This window comes from Nothobranchius furzeri, chromosome 2, assembly GCF_043380555.1.
Source record: "Nothobranchius furzeri strain GRZ-AD chromosome 2, NfurGRZ-RIMD1, whole genome shotgun sequence".
Classification (NCBI taxonomy): Eukaryota; Metazoa; Chordata; class Actinopteri; order Cyprinodontiformes; family Nothobranchiidae; genus Nothobranchius; species Nothobranchius furzeri.
The window spans coordinates 72,882,990-72,901,551 of record NC_091742.1 but is presented as its reverse complement, the minus strand read 5'-3'; the positions used below and the strand labels follow the sequence as shown (position 1 = coordinate 72,901,551).

Here is an 18,562-nt window from a genome sequence, read left to right as displayed (position 1 = left end):
TGATAGAGCACATTTATGTCTGTTGATTCAATAGAAAAGCATAAAAAATCTTAAGAACTATGGAGCTGCTTGCCTTAAAAGTTACACAATATTAAATTATTATTACTTACTATTACCATACTCCTCCTTTTGTCTCCAGAGAATTATAAAAGTGCCAAGAATAATTGTTTGCATTTTTTTTCTCTGTGTTGACATTAGCATGCTATTAGCTAAAGATTATGTTTCAAAATTTTTGGTTGCTAACTGTTTGACACAACACTTATAATATCTGAACAGTTTGGTCAGAATATGGTGGCTTAGTAACATCTAAAACTATTTCTCTGTGAGGAAGAAATGAATGTAGATGGAGAGAAAAATCAGCCAAAGCTCAAAGAAAAACCTTCAGATGCCCTGATGATCCGTTAAAACGTTTGTAAAAAGTTTGGCTTCTTGGGGCCAAGTTTTAATAAATAAGGTAGATCCAATACTGTAGCATGGTACGTTGATGTTAAAACCATTCATTTTTAGTAATACCTGTTGAGTCACTAACTGGGACCTGAATCTCACCTGAGTAACATAAACACACGCTAAAATTACATTCATAGCACATTAATTACTATTAGAAGTATCTGAAAAAGTAAAACAACATTTCAAACAGAACATAAAGCTGCCCTTCCTGGGTTAAAGGTAGAATGTAATGCAATAGGGGAGGTGTTTCCAGCTCCGGAGCAGGCCTGGCAGATGTGCCATATGTTCACATCCCACCTTGAGTCATCCAGGTGGTCTCTCCTGGTGCTACGGTGGGAGAGTGTGTGTGTGTGTGTGTGTGTGGGGGGGGGGGGGGGGGGGCTCATGCTGGAAGATGCTGCTTGCGATCTCTAATTGCCACGACCATCTGCTCTTTTTGTCATGCATGCCTGTTCGGCTCTCGAAGAAGTCGAATGAGAAAATAAGACAAACAAAACAAAAGCCTAAAACTCTGATCTGATCCTTCTGAAGTGAAGCGCCGCTCCCACCTCCTCCCAAAGCTCCTCCTCTCTTACCTCCAAGCTGCTCTCTCATGCTCTTTTCTCTCCCTCTCAGTGGCTCTCGGGGAGCAGCCCGGAGTTGGCAGTAGTAACTAGACTGATGGATGACTCTGAAAGAGGGATGGGGGTAGAGGAGGGGGAGGGGGATGGAGCTCCATGCAATCACTTTATGGACATGTGCTGCAGCAAATCCACACAAACCTCCACTTGCCTGCAAAATCTTCTTCACACAGTGTGTGTGTGTTGTTGTTGTTGTGTGTGTGTGTGTGTGTGTGTGTGCATATGAGCAGGAACTTTGAGAATAATTGATGCAAATCAAAGGGAATTATTTGGCCGACAATGACCTGATCAGTGTGCATAGTGCAGATTTTAGCTCCAGAGAAGCTTAATCTTTGGTAAATTTGACGGTTTAGAACTCGCTTAATGGATTTAGAAGGGATCATTTCTGAGTTACAGCTTCGTCAGATGTTGTAAAACGGAGTTTGGGCTTTTGTTTCAGCGGAGACGTGCAGCAGTCGGACCCTTGAAGGAGACACTATGACGGTGTCACTGCTCAGAGTGCACATATGTTTTAGGGGCCTAACTTGGTTGTTTGTTTTAGTAAACTGAAAATAGAGGATTTATTTTCTTCCTCCTAATGTATGGGCCCCTCCCCACACACACACACACACACACACTTTGTCATTGTTGAGCGGCGGCCAAGAACATTCTGTTTTTGCAGCGCTGTTTAATAGTCAAATTTGGGAGATGGGGAACAAGACGGAGCGGGAGAGCGACAGAGAGAGAACAAGAAAGGAATAAATCTGTCAGATTATTTTTTTATTTTTTTTGCTCCTCTCGCCTCGTCCTCCTCCTCCTCCCTGTAAAGCAGCTCCATAGAAGAGAGTGGGTGTTGTTGTGAGGCGAGGGTATCTGAGTTCATGGTCCCTCCAGCTTCTCATGCTGAAGCTGTCACCTGTTAAAGGTGTAGATTATCTTCCCTCTGGTTCTGGTTCTGTCCCAGCCCCTGGCCCGGTTCGGATCATTATGGTCGGTTCAGACATGGCCGTTGCTGCAAACGCACCAGTACAGATCTGATTTATGTTGTCCAATTTCAGTGGTTTACAACTTTTGTGTGGCAGAATTCAAGAGAGGAACAGGCTCCAGTCCTTTAAAGGGATCAGTCAGGAATATATCTCACACACACACACACACACACACACACACACACACACACACACACACACACACACACACACACACACACACACACACACACACACACACACACACACACACACACATTTCCGGGCGAGGTATCTAAGGTAAAAGACGTCAGTCTGAGGCTGCCTCATTCCAGATCCTGCACCCTGTAGCTGGTGGAAAGAATTCCACTTATGCTTCCTTGTGTTTCCCAGCCCCTCCCTGTCCTCTGTCCCTCTTTGCTGCTGTACTTGTGCCATAATGACCCCCCTCCTATATCAAGCGCCTGAACACCCCCCTCCTTCCCCAGAGGTCTGCTGGTAAAACCCTGCAGGTCATCCTGTGTCAGACGCCGGGTTTTCCTCCCATTAACGATCATCCTGTTCAAATGAAGCCGTCTTATGGGGGCACTGGTTTTCACTGGGACCGTAGAACAAGGACATCCTGACTTGTGTGGAGTTTTAATCAATAATCACTGCTTGTTTTGTTGCTTTTGTACGTCTTCACACTCTGACCCCCCCTCTTCCCTCTCTGTATGTGTTTGCAGACTCGCAGCAGTCAGGAAGTCCAAGCCACAATGAGCCCGGCAAAACTCCCCTTCCAGGTACATGGAGCAGCAGTCCTCTTTCCTCCGGCTTATGCACGCTGTACCTGCTCCAGACAGCGCTCTGACTGCGCGCGCACACACACACACACACACACACACACACACACACACACACACACACACACACACACACACACACACACGCACACACACACAGCTGAAGGCTCTAACGTAAACACTCATTATTACACTTGGCTAGGCTGAAACTGGAAATGATCAGAATTCAACAGAGGGAGTTAAAGGCTGATACCTGAGCCAACCTGTGGAGAATATCTTTTGATAGTGCCGCTGTTCTTAAGGACTGACCCGCTCTCTGGAATGCAAAGAGTTTGAGAAGTATAATTAGTTTTATACGTCAAGAGCAGGTTCTGCCCATGTCTCTGCCAAGGAAAACACACCAGTGAGTCGAACCCAGGAGGCCCTTGGCGGTGGCACAAGCTTCTGGATCGCAGGAGGCGCTAAGTGTTTCTCTAGGTGCCAGTGGAGATGCTTCTCCATCTTCCGGTTGAGTCCAGAACCCCTCGGTGTTAAAATCAAAGCAGAGCAGTGGTCATCTGCGTTTTCATAACATGAGTCTGAATGGTGTTGATGGGGCCAACAGGTCTCCACAAACCCACCAGTAACATTTAAGTACGAAGTAGTTACCTGATAGAAGGATCAGAAAATAATCTGGAAATAAACCAAAAATAATGTAGTTACTTAAAAAAAGTTTCATAAGGAAGAGGATTGGGGCCACTGAAATAAAAACAATTCTGACTTTTTCTCAGAAGTAAAAAAGTCTGAGAAATATTTACAAATAAATATTAAACATAAATACAGCATTCTGAGATACAAGTTAGGATTATTATTTTTTTCTTTTCTTTTTTTTCATTGGCCCAAATCCTCTTCTGTACTTTCACACTCTGACTTTCAGGTTTTTGGTAGAAAGGTACAGATAGCAAGTTTTCAGGTGATTTCAGTGTTTGATTTTAAGAAACTACCTTTAATTTTTCTTTAAGGATTAGGGCCTTAATCCCAGAGGTCAAAATTCAGAATCCTGAGGGAAAAAAGTCATTAATTTGCATTTTTTTCCAGCGGCCCTAATCCTCTTCCGTAGCAGCTTTTTTTCTTTCTTTTATATTTTTTGGCTGAAAAAAAGTGACATATAAGGTCATTTTAAAAATATTCACATTTTCACTAAATTGGTCATATAATTAAAATTCAAAACATTTTTTTTTATGAATTTTACAAATTATGTAAAGAAGATTCAGAAACAACAGGCATCAAAAACAAAATCACCTACAGCTGTACCACACTGGTTGATGTAATCCCTGGTTGTCAAAGAGCAAGTCACCCATGACCAGATTCTTACTCAAATCCCACTTCCTGTTTGAAAATGCAACAAATGCTGTTGCCTAGCAGACCGAGAGGGTGGAGCCGCAAACAAATACACACACACTCACAACATTGTGACATCATAATGTACCATCTAACATCATTGTGTACCTCTTAGCCAATAGCTATGGCAGATTTAATATCAAATCCAGTGCAGAGTTTTTACCTGACAATGGCACAACACTTACAGTTTTAGGCAGAAAATTAAAATTTTAACTAAAATGCACTAAAGTGCAAAACTATTGACTACGCATTTCTGCAGCACGATTAGACACACATTTATATAGTTTATCAGAAAAAAAAGTTGATTTGGGGGTGACTTGCTCTTTAAGAAAGTTTTTCAAATTTTCTTCAAATAATAACTGAGCCACTTGAAGAAGGAACTTTCTGGTACCACTTTAGTCAAACTCCAATTAACACAAACATTAAAAAAAAATCTAAATACATTCTTGGAAACAACAAATCTAGAAGCAAAAACCTCCATATGGAGGAGCTGTTTTGTTAGCATTTTGTTAGCATAACATACATATTGCTGCTTGACAACGATGCATTCACAGACCCATTTTTGAGTGTCAGATCATCTGATCACATTTAACCGATTAAAGTCTGAAACACTAAAATGCACCCAAAAAATGAAAACAAAGACTTGAAAACAAGCCTCGGTTTGCCTGATTCTGGCTCGCACAAAGCAAGCTGGACTTAGATGTATCAGGTTTAAACAGCAGCTGAAACTCTAAAGCTAGCATTAGCATGTGTTAAGGAGCAGCTAGCATACTTGGGTAAAATGTATTATGGAGTGAGTTTCACTTCCTCACACGTTGTTGCTAGCAAGAATTAGCCTTGTTAAGCTGTGGTGCATTCACAGACCTCCCCAAAAATCTGACTTTTCTATAGCAAGGGTGTCCAAACATTTTAGAAAGAGGAGTTTAAGGTCCTTGTGGGCCACAAACATTTGATTTTCTTCATTTAAAAAACTTTGACATTATTTCATGGTAATTTTATTTATTTGTTTATCAAAATAGCTCCAAAGTAGGCATATAATTAAAGATCGGGAAATAAAATGTTAATGTTGCTTTATGTCTACAGCCTACTGGAGAGACAGAACTCATTCAAGTGGCTACAAGGGACACCCTTTGGACATGTCTGATCAGTCACATAAAAACAGAGAAGGAGGTTAATTCATTTATCTTAAATATAAAAATGATAAATTCTAATAGAAAGACGTAATATAAACTGATTGTAGTAAAAATACAGAGAATCATTCATTTTTGTATTCTTGCTGAGTTTTGTTTAAAACAGCATACTAAATCTTATGCTACACCTGTTTTTATTACCTGTCATGCTCAAACTCTGGTTTAATGAATTTATTTCAGACCTGCCCTAATATCAACCACAGCTTCAGTAGTGTGTAAAATAATCATGTTTTTGTCGTTTGCAGTCTATTTGGAAGACAGTTTCATCAAATCAGGAGTCTTCAGTGTTGCAGAGCTGGTGCGAGTGTCCAGAAGTGAGTACACGCTTCTGCTCTGTAATATCCTGCTTACCCAAAGCTCTCAGGTGCTTCCTAGTCCTGCTTTTAGCTGAGATCCACGTCACGTCTAACAGGTGCAAGGAGGTTAGAGCAGGAGTCGGCAAGCTTTCTGTAAAATCACACAGTCATTAATCAGGTTAAATCACGTGTGTGTGCTCATGCAGAGACGTGTGTGTTTATGGTCTTTCCATATAAACGGTAAGAGCTGGTTTTTTTTTAAAGGAGAAAACAAAAGCGTCTTTATCCTGCTCTGCAACATAAAACTCAGTTTTTCTTCCTAATCTCCGTACCAACTGAAATCCCACCACACAGCTGTGCTGTGGTGGATCCAGTTCTGCAGCGAGTTGGGCTCCTGAGCGCAGCTGTCTGCACTCATCTGCACAGACACGTCTCCCCTCTGCAGAGCCGTTGACGGTTGTTCTGTAAGACTCCTTTGGTACCCGAGGGCACGTCAAGGCACCGTTTACCTGTGCAGCCTCTGAGCTCGGGCAGCAACTGTAACGAACATGCCTGCGGAGTACAAAGACTCCACTCACCCCCCCACCCCCACCCCACCCCCCACCCCCCTCCCGCGTTTAAAGGAGACACACTGATGCTGCACTGCTGGTTTGTTGCAGCATGGAGCTCCTTGGTTGGGTCCAGGGAGGTGTGTAGTTCCTGCTCAGCTCTGTAGTCAGAGATTCAAGTGCTTTTCAGGTCAATCTGAAAATACAACGAGGGTTAAATGGATTACACAGACTGGATTAAAATTGGATTTCCCCTAAATAGAATCAGATTACTTGGAATCATTCAGAATATTTACAGAGACGTCTGGAGAGAGACGTCTAAGCAGCTCACTTCGCATCGCGTCTGTGGTAGTTTACTCAAGCTGACTGGATTGTTGGGCCTCAAAGTCCTGAAGGATGATGACGCTAATGCAATTTTTACGACCGAATTTAACTGGAAAAGTCAGATAAGACACTTTTAAAACACATCCATTGTTTTTGCGAAATATCGTTCCAACTGAATGAAAGTGGTAAAAACTACTGCCACCTAGCAGTCGGAGTTTGAATTGCTTCACACAAAAGAAACAGGAAATGTTTGCAGGTGAATTCTCAATAAAAAAAAGTTACACTGCTTTTAAATATTGATTCAGCATTATAACATAAAATATCCCAAAATTTCTGTTGAACTATATTTTCTTACAACCCGCTGACACATACAAACGAAGAAACAACATAACATGAGAATAATAATGGTGAAACAATGGGTTTTAGCCTTGTTGGTCAGCTAGAGGTGCACGTCCACGAACGAAAAGTGTTGCGTCGTAATCATGGAAGTAGCGAGAGGGGCTTAAAGGTGCAACACATTTTCCTGCCTCTAGATGGTGACCTCTGACAAAAAACCTTCCGATGTCTGCTTTAAATAAAGTATACAAATTACAGGCCAAATGTTTAGATTTTTGGTAGCCATACATGGTTCAACTTAAAGCTTCTTTCTGGAGTATTTCTCTTATTCGATGGCACCATCTAGTGGCTGACAAGCATATCACACAAATTATTTCTTCAGTTTTTTTAAGATAGCGACTTCACGTTTCTAGTTTATTTATGTCCTCCTGTAGCCGACAAACGGCTAAAACACGCTGTTTTACGAGTATTATTCTCATGTCATGTAGTGTTCTCATATATTTTATATTTTAGAGACTTTCTTGTCCGTGAAAAGTTAATCAACTCTGCATCAGCCGAGGTATTCCTTAAATTTGAAGCATCTAAGCGGTAGTCTAACGCTATTGGTTAGTTCTGGTCGGCGCTCAGTTTCCTATTGCACGGAGCTCTGCGGGGCAGGGGGCGTGCTTAGCAAAAAAAAAAAAAAAGACATATTGCTTACATTTTATCACAGTACATGATGAGATAGTCACTTTTACGGATTTCTGACAAATCATACATAATTTCTGACAGGGGAAAACTCCAGAAAGCAGCTTTAAACGAAATTATCAAAAATCTAAGAAATTTCCCCTTGGAGTAAAGCTGGATCAGAGTTGTAAGAAAGAATAAAGTATTCCACAAACACAGATTTCAGCTCAATATATTCTCTTTCAATCTGCAAGTGAAGGAAAAACACAAGTGTGTGATTACCATGGTGACTCAAAATGAGCCACTTGCAGCAGCTTTAGCATTTCTTTACGCAGCTTATACAATTTAGACATCAGAACGTAGACGTTTTCTGCTCAGAATATTTAAAAGGTTATGTTGGAGTTTCATGCAGTAGCTTTATGAGTGAAATTCTAGTTTTTAAACGTCATCCATGATTCTGAGCAGATTTAAACATATTTTCACCTGTTTCTTTTGCAACAAAACAGAAAATATTTCAACAAATCTTGGGAAGAGCTTTATGGCAACCCAAAGTGACAAAAATGCTAATAAATGACAACTCTGGGCATGTGATTGCATTGCACCTAATTGGTTTATTTGTTTTATTATTACACCAAAAACACAGCCTGCTCACTTCTGTGCTTGGAGACTCTGAAGGCGGTAGTGTTTAATTTGCCCTCTGACCAGATGGCCTCTGAGCTGCCATGTTTGCTCTCTAGTGACAGAGGCCGGCTTCACTAAAGCCATGCAGGAATTTTAAAAAGGTCGCCGGACACGCAGGAATTGCCACTCACTCAGCCGGTCGCTCCCTGGGAAGATATCTAAGCAGCTGCTCGTCCATCATCGGGCTTCTCTCCCAACTCTCCGAGCTGTTGAGACGTTCTTTGAAGTCCATCAAAGGGAGCTGCGGAGTTCAAGGCTGAATTGCGATCCAGGATTTGGAATCATTATTGCAACAGGTTCTTCTGAAGGAAGGCGTTTGTTTTTAAATGAAACAAGAACAACTATAGAGGTTTTATCTGCTGTTCTTTCTCATAATAAACTACGATGATGAATTATAATAGAAGGGCTGTAAGGGTTTAACAATGGCTGAATACGTTGACTGACAGGGTGGCGGAGTGGCACTACTGACACCGCACCAACCACAGAGACGTGGCTGGGGGTGGTGTGAACCATGAATGACAGAAACAACAATGATCTTGTATTCAGCATCCATGGGCCGGATGCATTCCTCCACAGACAGCTCGGTGTGGGTGACAGCGGGTGAGGGGCCTTTGCCAAGGCTTCAGTGGGATGCCAGGGTGGAAGCTTGGCGGATGGATCGTGCCAGTGGTGAACCTCAGACCACAACAGACTGCGCCACACACTCCCATCCTCTCATCCACTCCAAACCGACCGAGCATTGAGCTGCAGGCAGCCTGGCGGGCCACACACTGATGCGAGTGGAAGCATGCGGGCGAACGCGGGCGGCGAGCCCCTTTTGTTCTGTAAACACAGGCACGGCCACACTTGAAACAATATCCCTCACCTTAACCGCAGCGAGGAAAGGAACACCGTTCCCACTATAAATCATTATCCGAGGAAGCTGCAAAGTGTTTCACTGAAAGTTCTGTTTTCTTATAGAGCTGCAAATGTTACACTAATACTTATTATTATACTTTCAATGGTTTCTTGAGGACATTCCGCTCTGCAACCATTTGCTAACTGAAAGATGAGTTACAGCCTGACATCAGTGTGACTTTGAGCTCCTTCTTGTGTCCTCTGCAGTGCCCATCACCCATGGCGCAGCGGTACCCTTCTCCATGGCGGACATGCCCGGCCAGCCCTACTATCATGACATGAACTCCAGCCTGGGGGTGCACCGCTCCCTTTCCTCTCCTCCTGGCAGGTGGGTGGAAGTTACTGCAGCACTTAAACATGGCTTCCTTGAGTGACATCTAAACAAGGATTTTATATTTATCATGTTACAGTCAGAACCACTCCTGTTACTCTTTAAAGGGTTTTTTAAATGTTTATTTTAACCTTAAAATGTGATACGGCTGAAATATTATCTGTGCAGTGACAATCCAGTGAATGCTAAGATTATTAGCTTGTATTAGCTTAACACAAAGAGGTTTAATGCCTCAATCTGGTTTTAGAGCTCTAAAAAGCTTAAAGACCAAGATGTAGCCTGGGTTTTAGCCTAGACATTTATGAAGAGTTGTTGTCAGACATCTTTTCAACCCCAAAACATCCTGGACTTTCCTATTTAAGAACTGGGTCACAGGTTTTCATGTGAAAAGTGCATTTATTTATTTATTCACTGGTTTTCGTTAATTGGATGTTAAAATAATTTTAGACCAAATAAAGTATTTTTTTATATAAAAAGTTTAGGTGTCAGAAAAGATCTTTTCCATTCAAACAAATGCTCACAGAGTTGCTTTGTGTATTCTAGTAAAGCTCTGATTAGATTAGCTTTGTGTGGCATGGTTTATCATGAAAATTATAGAAGATGCAGCCTAAATTTAGCTTTAATCTAGATGTTTATGAATAGTTTAGATTTAGTTTAGATATCTTTTAATCCTGAAAGGCTAATGCGGCTGCTTAGTTTAGCCTGGATTAGCTTAGCATAAAGCTTTTAAACCAGAAGATGCTGATTTTTGTTTCAAGCTTCATGCTCAAATAAACTAAGCTAAGATGCACCATACTTAGCTCTCTTCGGTTTGGCTTAATTTGTTTAGTTTAGCTAGTATTAGTTTAAAATTAAGTTTTTAACAAGAAGATAGTGATTTTTGTTTCACGCTTCCTCCTGTTTAGCTTATATTAGCTTAGTTTAGCTAGGATTAGAAGCTAAACTCCTATCTAAAAACGTGGTGTTAAGTCCACAAAGCTTATGAACATTCAAATGTCATTTTGATGCATTTTGGTTACAAATAAATAAAAACATACTATTTTAGCTTAAGATTAGTTTATCACAAAAAACTGAATAAAAATATAAAGCTTCCAACTTTTTAAAAGTGCTACTAGTGCCACTAAAGGTCAGTGGTTAGCTTAGTGTGGCTTGGATTAGCTTAGCGCGAAGCTTTTAAACAAAAATATACAGATTTTTGTTTCAAACTTCATGCTCAATAAACCAAGCTAAACTAAGCTAAACCAAGATGAACCATGCTTAGCTCCCGGCGCTTTAGCTCATTTCTAGTCAAGTCCTACAGTGTGTCTGCACTTTGCGCTAACCTAAGCTAACTCTCTACGGCTGCTAGCCTAGCGTTTAACAGTCTGAAACAAATCGTGGGACTATATTTTAAGTATTACAGCAAACATCTTCCTGTTTAGCCGTTTATGTTACATCAGCATGACTGAAAGTGTTCTAATTTTCTTCTGCACAGCAAAAGGCCCAAAACGGTCAACCTGGAGGAGAACATGGACACCAGCCCAACAGGACCGGACTTCTACTCGTCACCCAGCTCGCCTGCCAGCAGTCGGGCAAACTGGCACGACCGAGATGGAGGTGACCTGCCTGATTTATCTGTTTCTGTTTACCTTTGGGAAGATTTCTGAGGCAGGGTGCAGCTTTACAAACAGGAGGATGTGTAAGAGGAGCTTTTTAGATGCACTTATAGAGAAATCCTTTCACATTTGGAGCAATTAGACCAGTTACCGAACGATCCCTTCTTTGCATGACATGGTTGTTCTGCAGCTTTTGACTGGGAATTAATAAACCTAATAACTTAATGCAAAGAGCTCAGAGGATCAGAGATGTGCATTAGAGAAACACGCCTGTGTTCTCACATTTGCCTCAGCTGGAGAGGAAAAACAACAGGTCCTCACAGGACAGCCAAACCCCTCATCTCGCCGTCTTGTTCCTCTTGTAATTAAAGTCTCACCGTCTCCTGATTGCTGTCACTCTTTGACGACTTCCGTCACCGCCCTGAAACCAGAGGTGTCAGGAAGTGTTCAGTTTGACGGAAACGCATAAAATCACAGAAAATCAAACTCGTATTTTCATCCGAAAGACGCTCAGTGGTTTTTGCTGCAGTCTGAACTTAGATCACCTCTTTTTTTCATTTAATACAATCAGTAGGGAGGCGGCGAGAGAAAAACACCAGATGATTCGCTAGAGACGTGGCGGTGGTGGGATTCAGCCACAATGTGGCCACAGGAAATTTTAGCGTGTCCCTTTGCACAAGGCCTGAGAGTGCGGCGCTGCATAAACGTAGCCACTTGGGGTGAGGAGAAAGGGAATGAAGTGGGTAGGAAACGCTCCAAAGACAGCCATTATTCTGTCAAGAGATTAAATGAGAAGTGGCTTGATATTAAACCCATATGAGTCCTGCCGAGTGCCAAACAGTCGTTTTGTTCACATGGTCGCCGTTCGACAGAAGCCTTAACATGTAGCGGAGGGATATGTCTCTCTGTGAGGTTCTGCTCTGGAAATGTGGGGCTGGGATTTAATTACACTCAGGCATATATTTACCCTTCTAATACAAAACAAATCCATCACTAAGAGTCGGGAGTGCACGTTTTCAAACAGCTGAGGTCACCCAGTTTGATAGAAACTAGAGGAAATGCTGTTTCTTTCCTCTCGTAATCCAAAAAAACATGTTTTAAAGTTTTCTTTTTCCAAACCTACTCTGGGAAAAACCCCTAAATTCACACCAGCTTTCCTGTTTGGGGATTTTTTTGGGTACAGAAACGTCTCAAAATGATGCCTCATGCAGATGTATGATGTGAAATCTACACACCCCAGAAATCCCTAACAGACTGGAAAAGCGCTCCACGGTTGTTCCTGGAAGGAGCGCGAGGAGACGCATCTATTTGTTATCACGTTCCTTCATACTCTGTGTCTCACCATGGAAAATTGAAAACCGCACCGCCGTGACAGCGGAGCGCTGCTCATAAAAGCGGAGATGCGCGGTAACGAGCAGCCCGTAAGTGTACTTTGTGCTCGTCGGCGCTACACCTGTTCCCACCCACCTCTCATGTCTCCAGTGGAGCTTTTTGGAATTGAAGGCTGAATTTTCCTAAAGATTATGTCTTAAAAATCTGTAATCCCGGAGCTGTGTCCTGTTCTGGAGTTCATTTTTGGTTTCACGTTTACGTCCAGAGGTCTGTCATCATTTTAGAGACCAGAAAAGCTTTTTGGCCCTTAGGGGAGGTAACGTTAGGCAAGCATATTTTTCACAAAATGATTTCATTATTTTTAGCAAAGGTTTGAGATCTGAAGTGAGAATTTGAAGGATGTACACTTTTCTTTCCTCTGCTCGTCCAAATCTCCTCAACCAGTCCTCGCTTTAAAAAAAAAGGATTTCTAAGAAAGCCTCGTTTTTAGACATTTTATCTTATTTTTCGTTTAAAAAGAAAATAAATTCCTCTCTAGACAAGCTGCATTACTTAAATTAAGGTACATTTTCTTAGATGTGGTCCAAATTTTTTTAAATTTGAAAATAAAAAATTACCAATGAGGTAAGCAAAAGTTGCTTGGCTAGAAATCTTAAAACTAGCAAAATAATTTAATTTTACATTTATTAGCTAGTTTTAAGATTTCTAGTCAAGCTTGTTGTTATTTATTTGGGAAATAAATCCAGTGTCAGATATTACAAATTTTTAAAAATCTAAAAATAATGATAACGCTAACATTTTTATAGAAAAATTCCCATATTTTTATACGTTTTTGTTGATTAGTGTGTGTTTTTAAATAAATAGTTTCAAATGAGATTTTTGGGTTAAACTCTGCTCCACCTGAAATTAAATTAGAGTTTAACCTAAACTGTGGATCATTTGGGTGTCAGATTGCATAAGGAAATAATTTAGCTCAAATCTTGTTTAGAGACAAAAAATGTTCACATTTTTATATTTACATCTGGAAAAAAAGTGTCAATTTAACACATAAAATTGTACTTTAGTATCAACACGTTGATTCCCAAAGAGCTATTTGTGTAGCCTAGCAAGCCATCCTATACACGTAAGCATATAGTCTGGCCACGCCCCATAGACAGAGCTCAGTCATGGGTCCAGGCTCTTCGGCTGCCTTTTAAACTGTCTCTTCACGCAATTGGGCCAATCAGAACCAATCTGAGAAACGAACAACATTACATATTCATCGGTATGAAAATCAGCCAATGGGGAAGTCTGCCATACAATTTTGAAAAAGAAGTACCTGTATCTGCTCATGTCTTAAAGAAAAGCTCAAGCCTAAATCATCCAAAGTGGATACCAAAACCATTTCAAGCTGGTGGTGTTCCTGAGCTGCCACCGTCTTTGTTGTTTTGCTCCGTAGCAGCTCTGCCATCTTCCTAAAAATGGTAATAGTAACTGCCGTAATGGTGCTAAGCCGGCACTGTCTCTCAACAAACATAGCACGCTGTGATTGGCCCAGTCTAAACTTAGCCGAGCCAATGATAGACCTGCCGAGGCTCCAATGGACCGCGGCTAGACCGACCTGCAGAGCTAAATTGTTTTTTACTGCTATGGTTTATTTTGATTTTTAGGCTACTGTTTGTTGTTAAATGGATGTGCAGCAGACGATGTGTCCCGCAGGCCATGATTCCTTAACCCTCTCAGGCTCACAATAAGTTTTGAGAAAAGGACGAACAACTTAAGTCCTTCAGAGTTAAAAAAATGCTCATGAAATACGTATGTGGAGTAACCAGGTAGGTAGGTTTTAACGTTGCAAATCTGCAACGCCTGCCTCTAGAGGGTTAAAGACACGACTTCCAACTGCGGTCATTTTCAAATTAGAAAAAATAAGATAAGACTATTTACTAGGTCCTTATTGAGCCCACAAAGGGGACATGTGTGTGTTACTAAGCCTCAGAACAGAGAGCAAAGTGTACAAGAGTAACCAAGAATACAAAACTCGATAGTATAGGGCAATACACTATATGCAAGAGTAGTTTCTATGTACCTACAATGCAATAAGCATTATAGTTTAGGGTTGTGAAAAAATGTCCAAGAAATAATAAATATCAGTCATTCTGCTGCAGTTTTAGAAGACTTTTTATTTTGCCATTGAACTTGTGGTGAACTTTCACCATTTTTAAAGCACAAATGGTGCAATCTGCTGCCACACACAAACAAAAATAATTTCAGAAAGTCTACAAAACTATTGATTAGACCTCTTTATACCAATAAACAATGGATAAAAGTGAGTATGGACGAGTTGTCCATGTGTTGACATCCCATGGACATATTTTTGGTTTGTCTCCTCCCAGCAGACATGTCCTCTCCCACCATGAAGAAGCCAGAGAAGCCACTGTTCAGCCCCACCTCTCCACCGGACTCGTCATCACGACTCAGCACTTTCTCTCAGCCTCACCACCCAGGCCTAACAGGTGTGGGACACAGTGGTGAGTTACTGGTGACCTGGTCTTTCCTCAAACAGTCAAAAAGGGAGAGAGGAGAAGACTAATCGATAGTTGGAGTTGATTTGGCTCGGTGGATCAATGGTGATTGTTTTATCTCTCTGCTTTTGCTTCTCAGTTATATCATCCAGGAGCCCCCCTCCACACTCGCCCCTGCAGTTCCCGACCTCCACAATCTTGCCTCCGGCGCCAACGCACTACTTCTCACACCCCACCATCCGCTACCCACCTCACCTCAACCCCGCTGATCCCCTCAAGAGCTACGTGCCATCATACGACCCGTCCAGCCCACAGAGCAGCCAGGTCGGCCGCTTTTATGATTTTCTTTCTGTTTACACAGAAGTCAGAGGGTGGCTCAACCTGACTCTGCTCCCTGTCTTTGTTCTTTATCTTGTCGGTCTGTGATCAAAGAAAAGATAAGCTACAGCATGCAGTGTATCACTACTCATGCTGGGACTCCTTCAAAATAAAAGCATCCTTGTTATGGTAGAACAGCATCAATTAAAAAGGTAAAAATCTATAAGTAAGTAGTCAAAATCCTGTCTGTTTACTTGACAACAACTCAGAAATTTGATGCACATGTCTCTTTGTTTTTAGCTCTTGTTAGAGCTGCTTACTCTTAATGATTCAATAACATATAATATACGGGTGTAATTGCAATAGAGACAATCCAGTAAATTCTCACTGAGTGAAGTGTTATGAGCACAAGTAAGACGACTGAGTCAATGAGTTCAGTTTGTTAGCAGACTCTCATTATTTTGACTTTTCTGTCTGTTTGATGAGACAAAGAGAATCAGATCCATGCGCCACGGCTCAGGTCATGGGTCACACAGTGCATGCAAAGCCTTGTGTTTGGAGTGTATTCATTTGATGAGGCATCTCCGTAAGTGACAGGTCGTGTGATATTGCTGCAAGTTTTATTTCCTTGCTGTAAACAAAGACTTGGTAGACGACTCTGTCTCCAGAACGGGCAGAAAGACCGCCGCTCCAGAGGGAAAAACCGCGGGGAATGATAAAGGTTGTAAATATTTGCCGTTGCCGTGGCCCAGCTCTTGGCCCTCTGCTGGGGAAATTTGGGGGGGGGGCCTTTCGGGAGGGAAGACCACTTAGTTTAGGGGAGAACAGAGGATGAAGGGGGGGGGGGGGGGGGGTCTGCAAGTAACACAGTGCTTATAATCCCATGGACGAGTGCCAGAATGTTTTATGCTTGCTTTAACGCAGATTATATTACACTCTAATTAAACATTCTATTCACAGCGACGGGAACCCTGTGGACACGATTCTTCTCCAGAAAGGCCTGTTTGAGTTTTGACTCGGGGCGGCCCAGACAGTCTCCAGCCGCCTCACAGAGTAGCTCCCGCCAGCTTCCTTTATCTCTGCCCCCCCACCACCGCCTCATAGATATATATACATATAGAGAGGGAGTCTCTCTGCCCTGCTCTCTATAGTGGTGCATTCTCACCATTATAAAAGGTCACTACACGACTCTCCCTGGCTTTTCACGCCTGCGTCCTCCTAAATTCCATTTATGAGCACCATTAAAATCATTGTGTGAAATCATGTAGGAAATCCATTGTCAGTGACTGAGGACCCTTTGTTGCTCGCGCCCCCCTGAGAATTAGTAATAACTGTGACAGGACAGCGGCTGAAAGTGCTAAAATTTTCAGACGGAGCATTAGGAGAGAGGTTTTCAGTTGCGAGCAGAGACGTTATAGCCCCCTGGAAAAGTCGACACGTACGTCGTGATTAGCTGTGAAGCTTGTTCAGGGCAAAGTGGTTTGTAAGAGCGTAGTTAGTATGTTGCACGCTTGTCTCAGTGTATTGAAATCTGGCCAAATGCACATTTACAAGCAAAGGGGAGCTTGTAAACACAAGTCGGTGGAGAGAGTGGGTCCTCTGGTGGGGCTGTGACTCCTGGTTGTGGACAAATCAAGTGCTGTTCTGTGTTTAGCAGCTTTTAAATTTCAATGTAACATGATCTACCACAAATCATCCAGAAAACATGATATTCCTAAAGAGCAGGTTCACTGAAAACCCATTTTTAATGATTATTTCTGATTATAATCTGTCCCTCTGAGTTTTTCATGCAGGCTGAACATAGAAATGGTCTCCTGCATTAGCTTCTGATAGAAAATAGACGGTGAAACTCTAGGATTAGAAAATCCAGACAGATCTACGTCACACTGTCACTTAACACACATGGACTCACCCATCTTGACTCACAACGGGGAAAACTGTTGGTTTAGTGTCCAGGAAACAGCAGGGCTCAGCTAGCTAACTGTTAGCATTAGCAACTCCACCACACAGCAGAACTCCTCCTGGCTTGTGTTATTTGTGGAGATAAAACATCAGCATTGTAGAGCAAACAGAGTCAGTAGTAGAGTCGTGTTAGCCAATCAGAGGCAAGATGTTCAAATATCAGCAAATAAGACTCTAATCCTGCCACATTCTTCCATTTTCTCCTCCGGCTGACTTCTACCTCATCAAACAGGATCTCTCAGAGAACAACTTACAAGGCATTCATTCCTACCAGAGAGCACCACGAATGTATTAAAATATTAGTAAACTTGACATTCAAAGTGAACGGTGGCACAGGACTTAAGTGCTCTTCCCATAATCGGAAGTTTGCAGGTTCGAGACCCGTTTAGTCTGTTGCTGTCGTTGTGTCTTTGGGCAAGACACTTAACCCCCGTTGCCTGCTGCTGGTGGTTGGAAGGACCAGTGGCGCCAGTGTATGGCAGCCTCGCCTCTGTCAGTGTGCCCCAGGGCAGCTGTGGCTTCATTGTAGCTCATCACTATCAGGGTGTGAATGGGTGAATGATTGTGTTGTAAAGCGCCTTGGGGGGTTCCAGGACGTTAGAAGGCGCTATATCAAAAACAGTCCATTTACCCATACTTAAGTGTGTTCTTTGGGTTTTTTGCAGGCTAACAGCAGTAGTCAGGGGGTTGGAAAAGTCCCAGGCCACTTCACCCCAGTGTTGGCTCCATCCCCACACCACGGCGCTGTGCGACCCGTCACGCTCTCCATGGCCGACACCAAACCCATCACCACATCGACAGAAGGTGAGCATCCAGCCATCAGAATGCAGATTTAAGTCGTGCTTGTAAGCACGTGTGAAAGGCACAAATGTTGAAATGCTCTGAACATATGAAGGATTATTTTAGAAAAAGCTTGAGTGAAACATTTAGGTAACATTTAAACCACCAGTCAATAAAGAGTCTGGAATTTCAATGGTTCTTTCTTGTTCTTTTTTGTTTGTTTTTCATCAAATGTGGAGTGATGAGAAATGAAGCGAATATTTCAAGCACTCAAATGTAATTTTGACTAAGATGAAAAAAGTGAACTTGAAATTGAACTTTTCAAGAAATTTTTTAACAAAAACAAAAGCTTTTGTCTCTGTATGAATGTAAATGACATCATTAGACATTCAGTTTTATTTTGGCATTATGTTTTGAGAAATACAGTCAAAATGACAAAAAAATCTTACTTTTGTGCCACTCTCATTGAGATCACTTTGTTTAGTTATCAACAGCTGGTGGGTTTAGTCTTTTGTATGTGTGACATACACTAATTACCCCAAAACACTGGAGATTCTGTGAAATAACATTACCATCCATAGAAAATGTCTAAAAATGCTATTTGATGCAATTGGATCTATTTTATATTTAGA

At 41.9% G+C, this 18,562-nt stretch overlaps 1 protein-coding gene across 9 annotated transcripts in view; it reads left to right on the top strand.

The window, feature by feature from the left end:
- Positions 1–18,562, top strand: part of LOC107377098 (nuclear factor 1 B-type) — a 107,076-nt gene that overhangs the window by 40,176 nt on the left and 48,338 nt on the right. For 5 of the 9 annotated variants that reach the window (XM_015946524.3, XM_015946522.3, XM_015946525.3 and 2 more), the window contains exons 3-9: positions 2,737–2,793; positions 5,609–5,677; positions 9,319–9,439; positions 10,917–11,038; positions 14,742–14,876; positions 15,010–15,194; positions 17,816–17,954. In XM_015946524.3, coding sequence (XP_015802010.1) covers positions 2,737–2,793; positions 5,609–5,677; positions 9,319–9,439; positions 10,917–11,038; positions 14,742–14,876; positions 15,010–15,194; positions 17,816–17,954 — 828 coding nt within the window. The remainder of the gene's footprint in view (positions 1–2,736; positions 2,794–5,608; positions 5,678–9,318; positions 9,440–10,916; positions 11,039–14,741; positions 14,877–15,009; positions 15,195–17,815; positions 17,955–18,562) is intronic. The other 4 variants (XM_054747543.2, XM_015946523.3, XM_070547877.1 and 1 more) reach the window with 3 other exon arrangements.